This window comes from Heptranchias perlo, unplaced genomic scaffold (genome assembly GCF_035084215.1).
Source record: "Heptranchias perlo isolate sHepPer1 unplaced genomic scaffold, sHepPer1.hap1 HAP1_SCAFFOLD_423, whole genome shotgun sequence".
Classification (NCBI taxonomy): Eukaryota; Metazoa; Chordata; class Chondrichthyes; order Hexanchiformes; family Hexanchidae; genus Heptranchias; species Heptranchias perlo.
The window spans coordinates 5248-25046 of NW_027139435.1; the positions used below are offsets into that span (position 1 = coordinate 5248).

The 19799-nt window shown below is 37.7% G+C and overlaps 1 protein-coding gene across 1 annotated transcript in view; it reads right to left on the reverse strand.

Moving 5' to 3' along the window:
• Positions 1-384: 384 nt before the first annotated feature.
• The window catches only part of LOC137312344 (granulocyte colony-stimulating factor receptor-like), a 105893-nt gene continuing 86478 nt past the window's right edge, over positions 385-19799 (reverse strand). The window contains exon 5 of the mRNA XM_067978916.1: positions 385-506. Within this exon, the coding sequence (XP_067835017.1) occupies positions 480-506 (27 nt within the window). The 3' untranslated portion in view covers positions 385-479. The remainder of the gene's footprint in view (positions 507-19799) is intronic.

Here is a 19799-nt window from a genome sequence, read left to right on the forward strand (position 1 = left end):
TAATACATACACAAACCCCCCAGTAATACACACACACCCCAGTAATACATACACAAACCCCCCAATAGTACACACACACCCCAGTAATACATACACAAACCCCCCAGTAATACACACATACCCCAGTAATACATACACAAACCCCCCAATAGTACACACACCCCAGTAATACATACACCCCAGTAATACATACACAAACCCCCAGTAATACACACACACCCCAGTAATACATACACAAACCCCCAGTAATACATACACAAACCCCCAGTAATACACACACCCCAAAATGGACTGAGCACTCATCACATATGTTGATGCACAGCTCTGTAAAATAATTCCAAAAAGCAGGAGCATTGAGGCAGTTGCCATGGTAACTCACTTTATTCTGCGGAGTGTGTAGTTTGTTGGAATGCGAGAGTCTCTGCCTGGATCCCAGCTGCATGTCATGCTGACCGTGTTCTTTACGGTTGTTACGCAGGTTAAGTTGACTGGTTTTTCTGGAGGGACTGCAAACACAAACATTATCCAGAGGATGTGGAGTGAAGCATTTGAGAGTGTGTCAGCGCTGAGCCGAGAGGCAGGGCCCAACGACACAGAGCCCCGGCCTGCAGGGTTAGCCTGGGTAGACAAGAATCAGGTCACCAACTCTGGTGAGAGGCATTCCTGGAGCTTTGATCATGTCACGTTGTGACTGTAGGATAGTGTATAATATCACAGGGATAAAAGCTTTACAATGCGGAGGTCAGTATTATGTTTGTATTATGAGAATGTATTCTGTGTGATCGAGGTTAACATACTTCAGATTGGGTCGTTATGATTTTTATTACCTGCAGAATGCTGAGAGATGTAAAACGGGTGGTACAAATCACGATCACCCGTTCACACCGTCCCACAAAATCCAGATTCACCCCACGACCCACATACAAATCCCCCGCCCCCGAAGGCAGCGAATTCCAGATCATAACAACTCACTGCAGAAAAAACTGTTTCCTCAGGTCACCTCAGGATCCTTTGGCGATCACCTGAAATCCGTGTCCTCTGGTCACCGACCCTCCTGACACTGGAAACAGTTCCTCCTCATTTACTCTGTCAAAACACCTCATCATTTTGAACACCTCGATTAAATCTCCCCTTAACCTTCTTTACTCCAAGGATAAAACACACTGTATATAATCCAGATTCATAGTCCCATTACCAACACACACTGTGTATAATCCAGATCCATGGTCCCATTACCAACACACTGTGTATAATCCAGATCCATGGTCCCATTACCAACACACACTGTGTATAATCCAGATCCATGGTCCCATTACCAACACACACTGTGTATAATCCAGATCCATGGTCCCATTACCAACACACACTGTGTATAATCCAAATGCATAGTCCCAATAACAACAAACACTGTGTATAATCCAAATTCATAGTCTCATTACCAACACACACTGTGTATAATCCAGATTCATAGTCTCATCACCAACACACACTGTGTATAATCCAGATTCATAGTCCCATTACCAACACACACTGTGTATAATCCAGATCCATGGTCCCATTACCAACACACTGTGTATAATCCAGATCCATGGTCCCATTACCAACACACACTGTGTATAATCCAGATCCATGGTCCCATTACCAACACACACTGTGTATAATCCAGATCCATGGACCCATTACCAACACACACTGTGTATAATCCAAATGCATAGTCCCAATAACAACAAACACTGTGTATAATCCAAATTCATAGTCTCATTACCAACACACACTGTGTATAATCCAGATTCATAGTCTCATCACCAACACACACTGTGTATAATCCAGATTCATGGTCTCATTACCAACACACACTGTGTATAATCCAGATTCATAGTCTCATTAACAACAAACACTGTGTATAATCCAGATTCATGGTCTCTTTACCAACACACACTGTGTATAATCCAGATTCATAGTCCCATTACCAACACACACTGTGTATAATCCAGATTCATAGTCCCATTACCAACACACACTGTGTATAATCCAGATTCATAGTCCCATTACCAACACACACTGTGGAAAATCCAGATTCATAGTCCCATTAACAACACACACTGTGTATAATCCAGATTCATAATCCCATTACCAACACACACTGTGTATAATCCAGATTCATAGTCTCATTACCAACACACACTGTGTATAATCTAGATTCCTAGTCCCATTAACAACAAACACTGTGTATAATCCAGATTCATAGTCTCATTACCAACACACACTGTGTATAATCCAGATTCATAGTCCCATTAACAACAAACACTGTGTATAATCCAGATTCATAGTCCCATTACCAACACACACTGTGTATAATCCAGATTCATAGTCTCATTACCAACACACACTGTGTATAATCCAGATTCATGGTCTCATTACCAACACACACTGTGTATAATCCAGATTCATAGTCCCATTACCAACACACACTGTGTATAATCCAGATTCATGGTCTCATTACCAACACACACTGTGTACAATCCAGATTCACAGTCCCATTAACAACACACACTGTGTATAATTCAGATTCATGGTCTCATTACCAACACACACTGTGTATAATCCAGATTCATAGTCCCATTACCAACACACACTGTGTATAATCCAGATTCATGGTCTCATTACCAACACACACTGTGTATAATCCAGATTCATAGTCCCATTACCAACGCACACTGTGTATAATCCAGATTCATAGTCGCATTACCAACACACACTGTGTATAATCCAGATTCATGGTCTCATTACCAACACACACTGTGTATAATCCAGATTCATGGTCTCATTACCAACACACACTGTGTATAATCCAGATTCATAGTCCCATTAACAACACACACTGTGTATAATTCAGATTCATGGTCTCATTACCAACACACACTGTGTATAATCCAGTTTCATAGTCCCATTACCAACACACACTGTGTATAATCCAGATTCATGGTCTCATTAACAACACACACTGTGTATAATCCAGATTCATAGTCCCATTACCAACACACACTGTGTATAATCCAGATTCATGGTCTCATTACCAACACACACTGTGTATAATCCAGATTCATAGTCCCATTACCAACACACACTGTGTATAATCCAGATTCATGGTCTCATTACCAACACACACTGTGTATAATCCAGATTCATAGTCCCATTAACAACAAACACTGTGTATAATTCAGATTCATCGTCTCATTACCAACACACACTGTGTATAATCCAGATTCATAGTCCCATTACCAACACACACTGTGTATAATCCAGATTCATAGTCCCATTACCAACACACACTGTGTATAATCCAGATTCATAGTCCCATGAACAACAAACACTGTGCATAATCCAGATTCATAGTCCCATTACCAACACACACTGTGTATAATCCAGATTCATAGTCCCATTAACAACAAACACTGTGTACAATCCAGATTCATAGTCCCATTACCAACACACACTGTGTATAATCCAGATTCATGGTCCCATTACCAACACACACTGTGTATAATCCAGATTCATGGTCTCATTACCAACACACACTGTGTATAATCCAGATTCATAGTCCCATTAACAACAAACACTGTGTATAATCCAGATTCATAGTCCCATTACCAACACACACTGTGTATAATCCAGATTCATGGTCTCATTACCAACACACACTGTGTATAATCCAGATTCATAGTCCCATTACCAACACACACTGTGTATAATCCAGATTCATGGTCCCATTACCAACACACACTGTGTATAATCCAGATTCATGGTCTCATTACCAACACACACTGTGTATAATCCAGATTCATAGTCCCATTAACAACAAACACTGTGTATAATCCAGATTCATAGTCCCATTACCAACACACACTGTGTATAATCCAGATTCATGGTCTCATTACCAACACACACTGTGTATAATCCAGATTCATAGTCCCATTACCAACACACACTGTGTATAATCCAGATTCATGGTCTCTTTACCAACACACACTGTGTATAATCCAGATTCATAGTCCCATTACCAACACACACTGTGTATAATCCAGATTCATGGTCTCTTTACCAACACACACTGTGTATAATCCAGATTCATGGTCTCTTTACCAACACACACTGTGTATAATCCAGATTCATAGTCCCATTACCAACACACACTGTGTATAATCCAGATTCATGGTCTCTTTACCAACACACACTGTATATAATCAAGATTCATAGTCCCATGACCAACACACACTGTGTATAATCCAGATTCATAGTCTCATTACCAACACACACTGTGTATAATCCAGATTTATAGTCACATTACCAACACACACTGTGTATAATCCAGATTCATAGTCTCATTACCAACACACACTGTGTATAATCCAGATTCATAGTCTCATTACCAAAAAACACTGTGTATAATCCAGATTCATAGTCTCATTACCAACACACACTGTGGAAATCCAGATTCATAGTCCCATTACCAACACACACTGTATATAATCCAGATTTATAGTCCCATTACCAACAGACACTGTATATAATCTAGATTCATAGTCCCATTACCAACACACACTGTGTATAATCCAGATTCATAGTCCCATTACCAACACACACTGTGTATAATCCAGATTCATAGTCCCATTACCAACACACACTGTGTATAATCCAGATTCATGGTCTCATTACCAACACACACTGTGTATAATCCAGATTCATCGTCCCATTACCAACACACACTGTGTATAATTCAGATTCATAGTCTCATTACCAACACACACTGTGTATAATCCAGATTCATAGTCTCATTACCAACACACACTGTGTATAATCCAGATTCATAGTCCCATTACCAACACACACTGTGTATAATCCAGATTCATAGTCCCATTACCAACACACACTGTGTATAATCCAGATTCATGGTCTCATTACCAACACACACTGTGTATAATCCAGATTCATAGTCCCATGAACAACAAACACTGTGCATAATCCAGATTCATAGTCCCATTACCAACACACACTGTTTATAATCCAGATTCATAGTCCCATTAACAACAAACACTGTGTACAATCCAGATTCATAGTCCCATTACCAACACACACTGTGTATAATCCAGATTCATGGTCCCATTACCAACACACACTGTGTATAATCCAGATTCATGGTCTCATTACCAACACACACTGTGTATAATCCAGATTCATAGTCCCATTAACAACAAACACTGTGTATAATCCAGATTCATAGTCCCATTACCAACACACACTGTGTATAATCCAGATTCATGGTCTCATTACCAACACACACTGTGTATAATCCAGATTCATAGTCCCATTACCAACACACACTGTGTATAATCCAGATTCATGGTCCCATTACCAACACACACTGTGTATAATCCAGATTCATGGTCTCATTACCAACACACACTGTGTATAATCCAGATTCATAGTCCCATTAACAACAAACACTGTGTATAATCCAGATTCATAGTCCCATTACCAACACACACTGTGTATAATCCAGATTCATGGTCTCATTACCAACACACACTGTGTATAATCCAGATTCATAGTCCCATTACCAACACACACTGTGTATAATCCAGATTCATGGTCTCTTTACCAACACACACTGTGTATAATCCAGATTCATAGTCCCATTACCAACACACACTGTGTATAATCCAGATTCATGGTCTCTTTACCAACACACACTGTGTATAATCCAGATTCATGGTCTCTTTACCAACACACACTGTGTATAATCCAGATTCATAGTCCCATTACCAACACACACTGTGTATAATCCAGATTCATGGTCTCTTTACCAACACACACTGTATATAATCAAGATTCATAGTCCCATGACCAACACACACTGTGTATAATCCAGATTCATAGTCTCATTACCAACACACACTGTGTATAATCCAGATTTATAGTCACATTACCAACACACACTGTGTATAATCCAGATTCATAGTCTCATTACCAACACACACTGTGTATAATCCAGATTCATAGTCTCATTACCAAAAAACACTGTGTATAATCCAGATTCATAGTCTCATTACCAACACACACTGTGGAAATCCAGATTCATAGTCCCATTACCAACACACACTGTATATAATCCAGATTTATAGTCCCATTACCAACAGACACTGTATATAATCTAGATTCATAGTCCCATTACCAACACACACTGTGGAAAATCCAGATTCATAGTCCCATTACCAACACACACTGTGTATAATCCAGATTCATAGTCCCATTACCAACACACACTGTGTATAATCCAGATTCATGGTCTCATTACCAACACACACTGTGTATAATCCAGATTCATAGTCCCATTACCAACACACACTGTGTATAATTCAGATTCAGAGTCTCATTACCAACACACACTGTGTATAATCCAGATTCATAGTCTCATTACCAACACACACTGTGTATAATCCAGATTCATAGTCCCATTACCAACACACACTGTGTATAATCCAGATTCATAGTCCCATTACCAACACACACTGTGTATAATCCAGATTCATGGTCTCATTACCAACACACACTGTGTATAATCCAGATTCATAGTCCCATTACCAACACACACTGTGTATAATCCAGATTCATGGTCTCATTACCAACACACACTGTGTATAATCCAGATTCATAGTCCCATTAACAACAAACACTGTGTATAATTCAGATTCATAGTCTCATTACCAACACACACTGTGTATAATCCAGATTCATAGTCCCATTACCAACACACACTGTGTATAATCCAGATTCATAGTCCCATTACCAACACACACTGTGTATAATCCAGATTCATAGTCCCATTAACAACAAACACTGTATATAATCCAGATTCATAGTCTCATTACCAACACACACTGTATATAATCCAGATTCATAGTCCCATTACCAACACACACTGTATATAATCCAGATTCATAGTCCCATTACCAACACACACTGTATATAATCCAGATTCATCGTCCCATTACCAACACACTCTGTATATAATCCAGATTCATAATCCCATTACCAAAAAACACTGTGTATAATCTAGATTCATAGTCCCATTACCAACACACACTGTATATAATCCAGATTCATATTCCCATTACCAACACACACTGTATATAATCCATATTCATAGTCTCATTACCAACACACACTGTGGAAATCCAGATTCATGGTCCCATTACCAACACACACTGTATATAATCCAGATTTATAGTCCCATTACCAACATACACTGTATATAATCCAGATTCATAGTCCCATTACCAACACACACTGTGTATAATCCAGATTCATAGTCCCATTACCAAAAAACACTGTGTATAATCTAGATTCATAGTCCCATTACCAACACACACTGTATATAATCCAGATTCATATTCCCATTACCAACACACACTGTATATAATCCATATTCATAGTCTCATTACCAACACACACTGTGTATAATCCACATTCATAGTCTCATTACCAACACACTGTGTATAATCCAGATTCATAGTCCCATTACCAACACACACTGTGTATAATCCAGATTCATAGTCCCATTACCAACACACACTGTGTATAATCCAGAATCATCGTCCCATTACCAACACACACTGTATATAATCCAGATTCCTAGTCCCATTAACAACACACACTGTATATAATCCAGATTCATAGTCCCATTACCAACACACACTGTATATAATCCAGATTCATAGTCCCATTACCAAAAAACACTGTATATAATCCAGATTCATAGTCCCATTACCAACACACACTGTGTATAATCCAGATTCATAGTCCCATTACCAACACACACTGTATATAATCCAGATTCATAGTCCCATTACCAACACACACTGTATATAATCCAGATTCATAGTCTCATTACCAACACACACTGTATATAATCCAGATTCATAGTCCCATTACCAACACACACTTTATATAATCCAGATTCATAGTCCCATTACCAACACACACTGTGTATAATCCAGATTCATGGTCTCATTACCAACACACACTGTGTATAATCCAGATTCATAGTCCCATTACCAACACACACTGTGTATAATCCAGATTCATAGTCCCATTACCAACACACACTGTGTATAATCCAGATTCATAGTCCCATTACCAACACACACTGTGTATAATCCAGATTCATGGTCTCATTACCAACACACACTGTGTATAATCCAGATTCATGGTCTCATTACCAACACACACTGTGTATAATTCAGATTCATAGTCTCATTACCAACACTAACTGTGTATAATCCAGATTCATAGTCTCATTACCAACACACACTGTGTATAATCCAGATTCATAGTCCCATTACCAACACACACTGTGTATAATCCAGATTCATAGTTCCATTACCAACACACACTGTGTATAATCCAGATTCATGGTCTCATTACCAACACACACTGTGTATAATCCAGATTCATAGTCCCATTGCCAACACACACTGTGTATAATCCAGATTCATGGTCTCATTACCAACACACACTGTGTATAATCCAGATTCATAGTCCCATTAACAACAAACACTGTGTATAATTCAGATTCATAGTCTCATTACCAACACACACTGTGTATAATCCAGATTCATAGTCCCATTACCAACACACACTGTGTATAATTCAGATTCATAGTCCCATTACCAACACACACTGTGTATAATCCAGATTCATAGTCCCATTAACAACAAACACTGTATATAATCCAGATTCATAGTCTCATTACCAACACACACTGTATATAATCCAGATTCATAGTCCCATTACCAACACACACTGTATATAATCCAGATTCATAGTCCCATTACCAACACACACTGTATATAATCCAGATTCATAGTCCCATTACCAACACACACTGTATATAATCCAGATTCATAATCCCATTACCAACACACACTGTATATAATCCAGATTCATAGTCTCATTACCAACACAAACTGTGTATAATCGAGATTCATAGTCCCATTTCCAAAAAACACTGTGGAAAATCCAGATTCATGGTCCCATTACCAACACACACTGTATATAATCCAGATTCATAGTCTCATTACCAACACACACTGTGTATAATCCAGATTCATGGTCCCACTACCAACACACACTGTATATAATCCAGATTCATAGTCTCATTACCAACACACACTGTGTACAATCCAGATTCATGGTCTCATTACCAACACACACTGTGTATAATCCAGATTCATAGTCTCATTACCAACACACACTGTGTATAATCCAGATTCATGGTCCCATTACCAACACACACTGTGTATAATCCAGATTCATAGTCTCATTACCAACACACACTGTGTATAATCCAGATTCACAGTCCCATTACCAACATACACTGTGTATAATCCAGATTCATAGTCCCATTACCAACACACACTGTGTATAATCCAGATTCATGGTCTCATTACCAACACACACTGTGTATAATCCAGATTCATAGTCCCATTACCAACACACACTGTGTATAATCCAGATTCATAGTCCCATTACCAACACACACTGTATATAATCCAGATTCATAGTCCCATTAGCAACACACACTGTATATAATCCAGATTCATAGTCCCATTACCAACACACACTGTGTATAATCCAGATTCATAGTCCCATTACCAACACACACTGTATATAATTCAGATTCATAGTCCCATTACCAAAAAACACTGTGTATAATCCAGATTCATAGTCCCATTACCAACACACACTGTGTATAATCCAGATTCATAGTCTCATTACCAACACACACTGTATATAATCCAGATTCATAGTCCCATTACCAACATACACTATATATAATCCAGATTCATAGTCTCATTACCAACACACACTGTGTATAATCCACATTCATAGTCTCATTACCAACACACTGTGTATAATCCAGATTCATAGTCCCATTACCAACACACACTGTGAAAAATCCAGATTCATAGTCCCATTACCAACACACACTGTGTATAATCCAGATTCATAGTCCCATTACCAACACACACTGTGTATAATCCAGATTCATAGTCCCATTACCAACACACACTGTATATAATCCAGATTCCTAGTCCCATTAACAACACACACTGTATATAATCCAGATTCATAGTCCCATTACCAACACACACTGTATATAATCCAGATTCATAGTCCCATTACCAAAAAACACTGTATATAATCCAGATTCATAGTCCCATTACCAACACACACTGTGTATAATCCAGATTCATAGTCCCATTACCAACACACACTGTATATAATCCAGATTCATATTCCCATTACCAACACACACTGTATATAATCCAGATTCATAGTCTCATTACCAACACACACTGTATATAATCCAGATTCATAGTCCCATTACCAACACACACTGTATATAATCCAGATTCATAGTCCCATTACCAACACACACTGTGTATAATCCAGATTCATGGTCTCATTACCAACACACACTGTGTATAATCCAGATTCATAGTCCCATTACCAACACACACTGTGTATAATCCAGATTCATAGTCCCATTACCAACACACACTGTATATAATCCAGATTCATAGTCTCATTACCAACACACACTGTATATAATCCAGATTCATAGTCTCATTGCCAAAAAACACTGTGTATAATCCAGATTCATAGTCTCATTACCAACACACACTGTGGAAATCCAGATTCATAGTCCCATTACCAACACACACTGTATATAATCCAGATTTATAGTCCCATTACCAACATACACTGCATATAATCCAGATTCATAGTCCCATTACCAACACACACTGTGTATAATCCAGATTCATGGTCTCTTTACCAACACACATTGTGTATAATCCAGATTCATAGTCCCATTACCAACACACACTGTGTATAATCCAGATTCATGGTCTCTTTACCAACACACACTGTGTATAATCCAGATTCATGGTCTCTTTACCAACACACACTGTGTATAATCCAGATTCATAGTCCCATTACCAACACACACTGTGTATAATCCAGATTCATGGTCTCTTTACCAACACACACTGTATATAATCCAGATTCATAGTCCCATGACCAACACACACTGTGTATAATCCAGATTCATAGTCTCATTACCAACACACACTGTGTATAATCCAGATTCATAGTCACATTACCAACACACACTGTGTATAATCCAGATTCATAGTCTCATTACCAACACACACTGTGTATAATCCAGATTCATAGTCTCATTACCAAAAAACACTGTGTATAATCCAGATTCATAGTCTCATTACCAACACACACTGTGGAAATCCAGATTCATAGTCCCATTACCAACACACACTGTATATAATCCAGATTTATAGTCCCATTACCAACATACACTGTATATAATCCAGATTCATAGTCCCATTACCAACACACACTGTGTATAATCCAGATGCATAGTCCCATTACCAAAAAACACTGTGTATAATCGAGATTCATAGTCCCATTACCAACACACACTGTATATAATCCAGATTCATATTCCCATTACCAACACACACTGTGTATAATCCAGATTCATAGTCTCATTACCAAAAAACACTGTGTATAATCCAGATTCATAGTCTCATTACCAACACACACTGTGGAAATCCAGATTCATAGTCCCATTACCAACACACACTGTATATAATCCAGATTTATAGTCCCATTACCAACATACACTGTATATAATCCAGATTCATAGTCCCATTACCAACACACACTGTGTATAATCCAGATTCATAGTCCCATTACCAAAAAACACTGTGTATAATCCAGATTCATAGTCCCATTACCAAAAAACACTGTGGAAAATCTAGATTCATAGTCCCATTACCAAAAAACACTGTGTATAATCCAGATTCATGGTCCCATTACCAACACACACCGTGTACAATCCAGATTCATAGTCTCATTACCAACACACACTGTGTACAATCCAGATTCATAGTCTCATTACCAACACACACTGTGTATAATCCAGATTCATAGTCCCATTACCAACATACACTATATATAATCCAGATTCATAGTCTCATTACCAACACACACTGTGTATAATCCACATTCATAGTCTCATTACCAACACACTGTGTATAATCCAGATTCATAGTCCCATTACCAACACACACTGTGTATAATCCAGATTCATAGTCCCATTACCAACACACACTGTGTATAATCCAGATTCATAGTCCCATTACCAACACACACTGTGTATAATCCAGATTCATAGTCCCATTACCAACACACACTGTATATAATCCAGATTCCTAGTCCCATTAACAACACACACTGTATATAATCCAGATTCATAGTCCCATTACCAACACACACTGTATATAATCCAGATTCATAGTCCCATTACCAAAAAACACTGTATATAATCCAGATTCATAGTCCCATTACCAACACACACTGTGTATAATCCAGATTCATAGTCCCATTACCAACACACACTGTGTATAATCCAGATTCATAGTCCCATTACCAACACACACTGTATATAATCCAGATTCCTAGTCCCATTAACAACACACACTGTATATAATCCAGATTCATAGTCCCATTACCAACACACACTGTATATAATCCAGATTCATAGTCCCATTACCAAAAAACACTGTATATAATCCAGATTCATAGTCCCATTACCAACACACACTGTGTATAATCCAGATTCATAGTCCCATTACCAACACACACTGTATATAATCCAGATTCATATTCCCATTGCCAACACACACTGTATATAATCCAGATTCATAGTCTCATTACCAACACACACTGTATATAATCCAGATTCATAGTCCCATTACCAACACACACTGTATATAATCCAGATTCATAGTCCCATTACCAACACACACTGTGTATAATCCAGATGCATGGTCTCATTACCAACACACACTGTGTATAATCCAGATTCATAGTCCCATTACCAACACACACTGTGTATAATCCAGATTCATAGTCCCATTACCAACACACACTGTATATAATCCAGATTCATAGTCTCATTACCAACACACACTGTATATAATCCAGATTCATAGTCTCATTACCAAAAAACACTGTGTATAATCCAGATTCATAGTCTCATTACCAACACACACTGTGGAAATCCAGATTCATAGTCCCATTACCAACACACACTGTATATAATCCAGATTTATAGTCCCATTACCAACATACACTGTATATAATCCAGATTCATAGTCCCATTACCAACACACACTGTATATAATCCAGATTCATAGTCCCATTACCAAAAAACACTGTGTATAATCTAGATTCATAGTCCCATTACCAACACACACTGTATATAATCCAGATTCATATTCCCATTACCAACACACACTGTATATAATCCAGATTCATAGTCTCATTACCAACACACACTGTGTATAATCCAGATTCATATTCCCATTAACAACACACACTGTACATCATCCAGATTCATAGTCCCATTACCAACACACACTGTGTATAATCCAGATTCATAGTCCCATTACCAAAAAACACTGTGTATAATCCAGATTCATAGTCCCATTACCAAAAAACACTGTGTATAATCTAGATTCATAGTCCCATTACCAAAAAACACTGTGTATAATCCAGATTCATGGTCCCATTACCAACACACACCGTGTACAATCCAGATTCATAGTCTCATTACCAACACACACTGTGTACAATCCAGATTCATAGTCTCATTACCAACACACACTGTGTATAATCCAGATTCATAGTCCCATTACCAACATACACTATATATAATCCAGATTCATAGTCTCATTACCAACACACACTGTGTATAATCCACATTCATAGTCTCATTACCAACACACTGTGTATAATCCAGATTCATAGTCCCATTACCAACACACACTGTGTATAATCCAGATTCATAGTCCCATTACCAACACACACTGTGTATAATCCAGATTCATAGTCCCATTACCAACACACACTGTATATAATCCAGATTCCTAGTCCCATTAACAACACACACTGTATATAATCCAGATTCATAGTCCCATTACCAACACACACTGTATATAATCCAGATTCATAGTCCCATTACCAAAAAACACTGTATATAATCCAGATTCATAGTCCCATTACCAACACACACTGTGTATAATCCAGATTCATAGTCCCATTACCAACACACACTGTATATAATCCAGATTCATATTCCCATTACCAACACACACTGTATATAATCCAGATTCATAGTCTCATTACCAACACACACTGTATATAATCCAGATTCATAGTCCCATTACCAACACACACTGTATATAATCCAGATTCATAGTCCCATTACCAACACACACTGTGCATAATCCAGATTCATGGTCTCATTACCAACACACACTGTGTATAATCCAGATTCATAGTCCCATTACCAACACACACTGTGTATAATCCAGATTCATAGTCCCATTACCAACACACACTGTGTATAATCCAGATTCATAGTCCCATTACCAACACACACTGTGTATAATCCAGATTCATGGTCTCATTACCAACACACACTGTGTATAATCCAGATTCATAGTCCCATTACCAACACACACTGTGTATAATTCAGATTCATAGTCTCATTACCAACACACACTGTGTATAATCCAGATTCATAGTCTCATTACCAACACACACTGTGTATAATCCAGATTCATAGTCCCATTACCAACACACACTGTGTATAATCCAGATTCATAGTCTCATTACCAACACACACTGTGTATAATCCAGAATCATAGTCCCATTACCAACACACACTGTGTATAATCCAGATTCATAGTCCCATTACCAACACACACTGTGTATAATCCAGATTCATAGTCCCATTAACAACAAACACTGTATATAATCCAGATTCATAGTCTCATTACCAACACACACTGTATATAATCCAGATTCATAGTCCCATTACCAACACGCACTGTATATAATCCAGATTCATAGTCCCATTACCAACACACACTGTATATAATCCAGATTCATAGTCCCATTACCAACACACACTGTATATAATCCAGATTCATAATCCCATTACCAACACACACTGTATATAATCCAGATTCATAGTCTCATTACCAACACACACTGTGTATAATCCAGATTCATAGTCCCATTTCCAAAAAACACTGTGTGTAATCCAGATTCATGGTCCCATTACCAACACACACTGTATCTTATCCAGATTCATAGTCTCATTACCAACACACACTGTATATAATCCAGATTCATAGTCCCATTACCAACACACACTGTGTATAATCCAGATGCATGGTCTCATTACCAACACACACTGTGTATAATCCAGATTCATAGTCCCATTACCAACACACACTGTGTATAATCCAGATTCATAGTCCCATTACCAACACACACTGTATATAATCCAGATTCATAGTCTCATTACCAACACACACTGTATATAATCCAGATTCATAGTCTCATTACCAAAAAACACTGTGTATAATCCAGATTCATAGTCTCATTACCAACACACACTGTGGAAATCCAGATTCATAGTCCCATTACCAACACACACTGTATATAATCCAGATTTATAGTCCCATTACCAACATACACTGTATATAATCCAGATTCATAGTCCCATTACCAACACACACTGTATATAATCCAGATTCATAGTCCCATTACCAAAAAACACTGTGTATAATCTAGATTCATAGTCCCATTACCAACACACACTGTATATAATCCAGATTCATATTCCCATTACCAACACACACTGTATATAATCCAGATTCATAGTCTCATTACCAACACACACTGTGTATAATCCAGATTCATATTCCCATTAACAACACACACTGTACATCATCCAGATTCATAGTCCCATTACCAACACACACTGTGTATAATCCAGATTCATAGTCCCATTACCAAAAAACACTGTGTATAATCCAGATTCATAGTCCCATTACCAAAAAACACTGTGTATAATCTAGATTCATAGTCCCATTACCAAAAAACACTGTGTATAATCCAGATTCATGGTCCCATTACCAACACACACCGTGTACAATCCAGATTCATAGTCTCATTACCAACACACACTGTGTACAATCCAGATTCATAGTCTCATTACCAACACACACTGTGTATAATCCAGATTCATAGTCCCATTACCAACATACACTATATATAATCCAGATTCATAGTCTCATTACCAACACACACTGTGTATAATCCACATTCATAGTCTCATTACCAACACACTGTGTATAATCCAGATTCATAGTCCCATTACCAACACACACTGTGTATAATCCAGATTCATAGTCCCATTACCAACACACACTGTGTATAATCCAGATTCATAGTCCCATTACCAACACACACTGTGTATAATCCAGATTCATAGTCCCATTACCAACACACACTGTATATAATCCAGATTCCTAGTCCCATTAACAACACACACTGTATATAATCCAGATTCATAGTCCCATTACCAACACACACTGTATATAATCCAGATTCATAGTCCCATTACCAAAAAACACTGTATATAATCCAGATTCATAGTCCCATTACCAACACACACTGTGTATAATCCAGATTCATAGTCCCATTACCAACACACACTGTATATAATCCAGATTCATATTCCCATTACCAACACACACTGTATATAATCCAGATTCATAGTCTCATTACCAACACACACTGTATATAATCCAGATTCATAGTCCCATTACCAACACACACTGTATATAATCCAGATTCATAGTCCCATTACCAACACACACTGTGCATAATCCAGATTCATGGTCTCATTACCAACACACACTGTGTATAATCCAGATTCATAGTCCCATTACCAACACACACTGTGTATAATCCAGATTCATAGTCCCATTACCAACACACACTGTGTATAATCCAGATTCATAGTCCCATTACCAACACACACTGTGTATAATCCAGATTCATGGTCTCATTACCAACACACACTGTGTATAATCCAGATTCATAGTCCCATTACCAACACACACTGTGTATAATCCAGATTCATAGTCTCATTACCAACACACACTGTGGAAATCCAGATTCATAGTCCCATTACCAACACACACTGTATATAATCCAGATTTATAGTCCCATTACCAACATACACTGTATATAATCCAGATTCATAGTCCCATTACCAACACACACTGTGTATAATCCAGATTCATAGTCCCATTACCAAAAAACACTGTGTATAATCCAGATTCATAGTCCCATTACCAAAAAACACTGTGGAAAATCTAGATTCATAGTCCCATTACCAAAAAACACTGTGTATAATCCAGATTCATGGTCCCATTACCAACACACACCGTGTACAATCCAGATTCATAGTCTCATTACCAACACACACTGTGTACAATCCAGATTCATAGTCTCATTACCAACACACACTGTGTATAATCCAGATTCATAGTCCCATTACCAACATACACTATATATAATCCAGATTCATAGTCTCATTACCAACACACACTGTGTATAATCCACATTCATAGTCTCATTACCAACACACTGTGTATAATCCAGATTCATAGTCCCATTACCAACACACACTGTGTATAATCCAGATTCATAGTCCCATTACCAACACACACTGTGTATAATCCAGATTCATAGTCCCATTACCAACACACACTGTGTATAATCCAGATTCATAGTCCCATTACCAACACACACTGTATATAATCCAGATTCCTAGTCCCATTAACAACACACACTGTATATAATCCAGATTCATAGTCCCATTACCAACACACACTGTATATAATCCAGATTCATAGTCCCATTACCAAAAAACACTGTATATAATCCAGATTCATAGTCCCATTACCAACACACACTGTGTATAATCCAGATTCATAGTCCCATTACCAACACACACTGTGTATAATCCAGATTCATAGTCCCATTACCAACACACACTGTATATAATCCAGATTCCTAGTCCCATTAACAACACACACTGTATATAATCCAGATTCATAGTCCCATTACCAACACACACTGTATATAATCCAGATTCATAGTCCCATTACCAAAAAACACTGTATATAATCCAGATTCATAGTCCCATTACCAACACACACTGTGTATAATCCAGATTCATAGTCCCATTACCAACACACACTGTATATAATCCAGATTCATATTCCCATTGCCAACACACACTGTATATAATCCAGATTCATAGTCTCATTACCAACACACACTGTATATAATCCAGATTCATAGTCCCATTACCAACACACACTGTATATAATCCAGATTCATAGTCCCATTACCAACACACACTGTGTATAATCCAGATGCATGGTCTCATTACCAACACACACTGTGTATAATCCAGATTCATAGTCCCATTACCAACACACACTGTGTATAATCCAGATTCATAGTCCCATTACCAACACACACTGTATATAATCCAGATTCATAGTCTCATTACCAACACACACTGTATATAATCCAGATTCATAGTCTCATTACCAAAAAACACTGTGTATAATCCAGATTCATAGTCTCATTACCAACACACACTGTGGAAATCCAGATTCATAGTCCCATTACCAACACACACTGTATATAATCCAGATTTATAGTCCCATTACCAACATACACTGTATATAATCCAGATTCATAGTCCCATTACCAACACACACTGTATATAATCCAGATTCATAGTCCCATTACCAAAAAACACTGTGTATAATCTAGATTCATAGTCCCATTACCAACACACACTGTATATAATCCAGATTCATATTCCCATTACCAACACACACTGTATATAATCCAGATTCATAGTCTCATTACCAACACACACTGTGTATAATCCAGATTCATATTCCCATTAACAACACACACTGTACATCATCCAGATTCATAGTCCCATTACCAACACACACTGTGTATAATCCAGATTCATAGTCCCATTACCAAAAAACACTGTGTATAATCCAGATTCATAGTCCCATTACCAAAAAACACTGTGTATAATCTAGATTCATAGTCCCATTACCAAAAAACACTGTGTATAATCCAGATTCATGGTCCCATTACCAACACACACCGTGTACAATCCAGATTCATAGTCTCATTACCAACACACACTGTGTACAATCCAGATTCATAGTCTCATTACCAACACACACTGTGTATAATCCAGATTCATAGTCCCATTACCAACATACACTATATATAATCCAGATTCATAGTCTCATTACCAACACACACTGTGTATAATCCACATTCATAGTCTCATTACCAACACACTGTGTATAATCCAGATTCATAGTCCCATTACCAACACACACTGTGTATAATCCAGATTCATAGTCCCATTACCAACACACACTGTGTATAATCCAGATTCATAGTCCCATTACCAACACACACTGTATATAATCCAGATTCCTAGTCCCATTAACAACACACACTGTATATAATCCAGATTCATAGTCCCATTACCAACACACACTGTATATAATCCAGATTCATAGTCCCATTACCAAAAAACACTGTATATAATCCAGATTCATAGTCCCATTACCAACACACACTGTGTATAATCCAGATTCATAGTCCCATTACCAACACACACTGTATATAATCCAGATTCATATTCCCATTACCAACACACACTGTATATA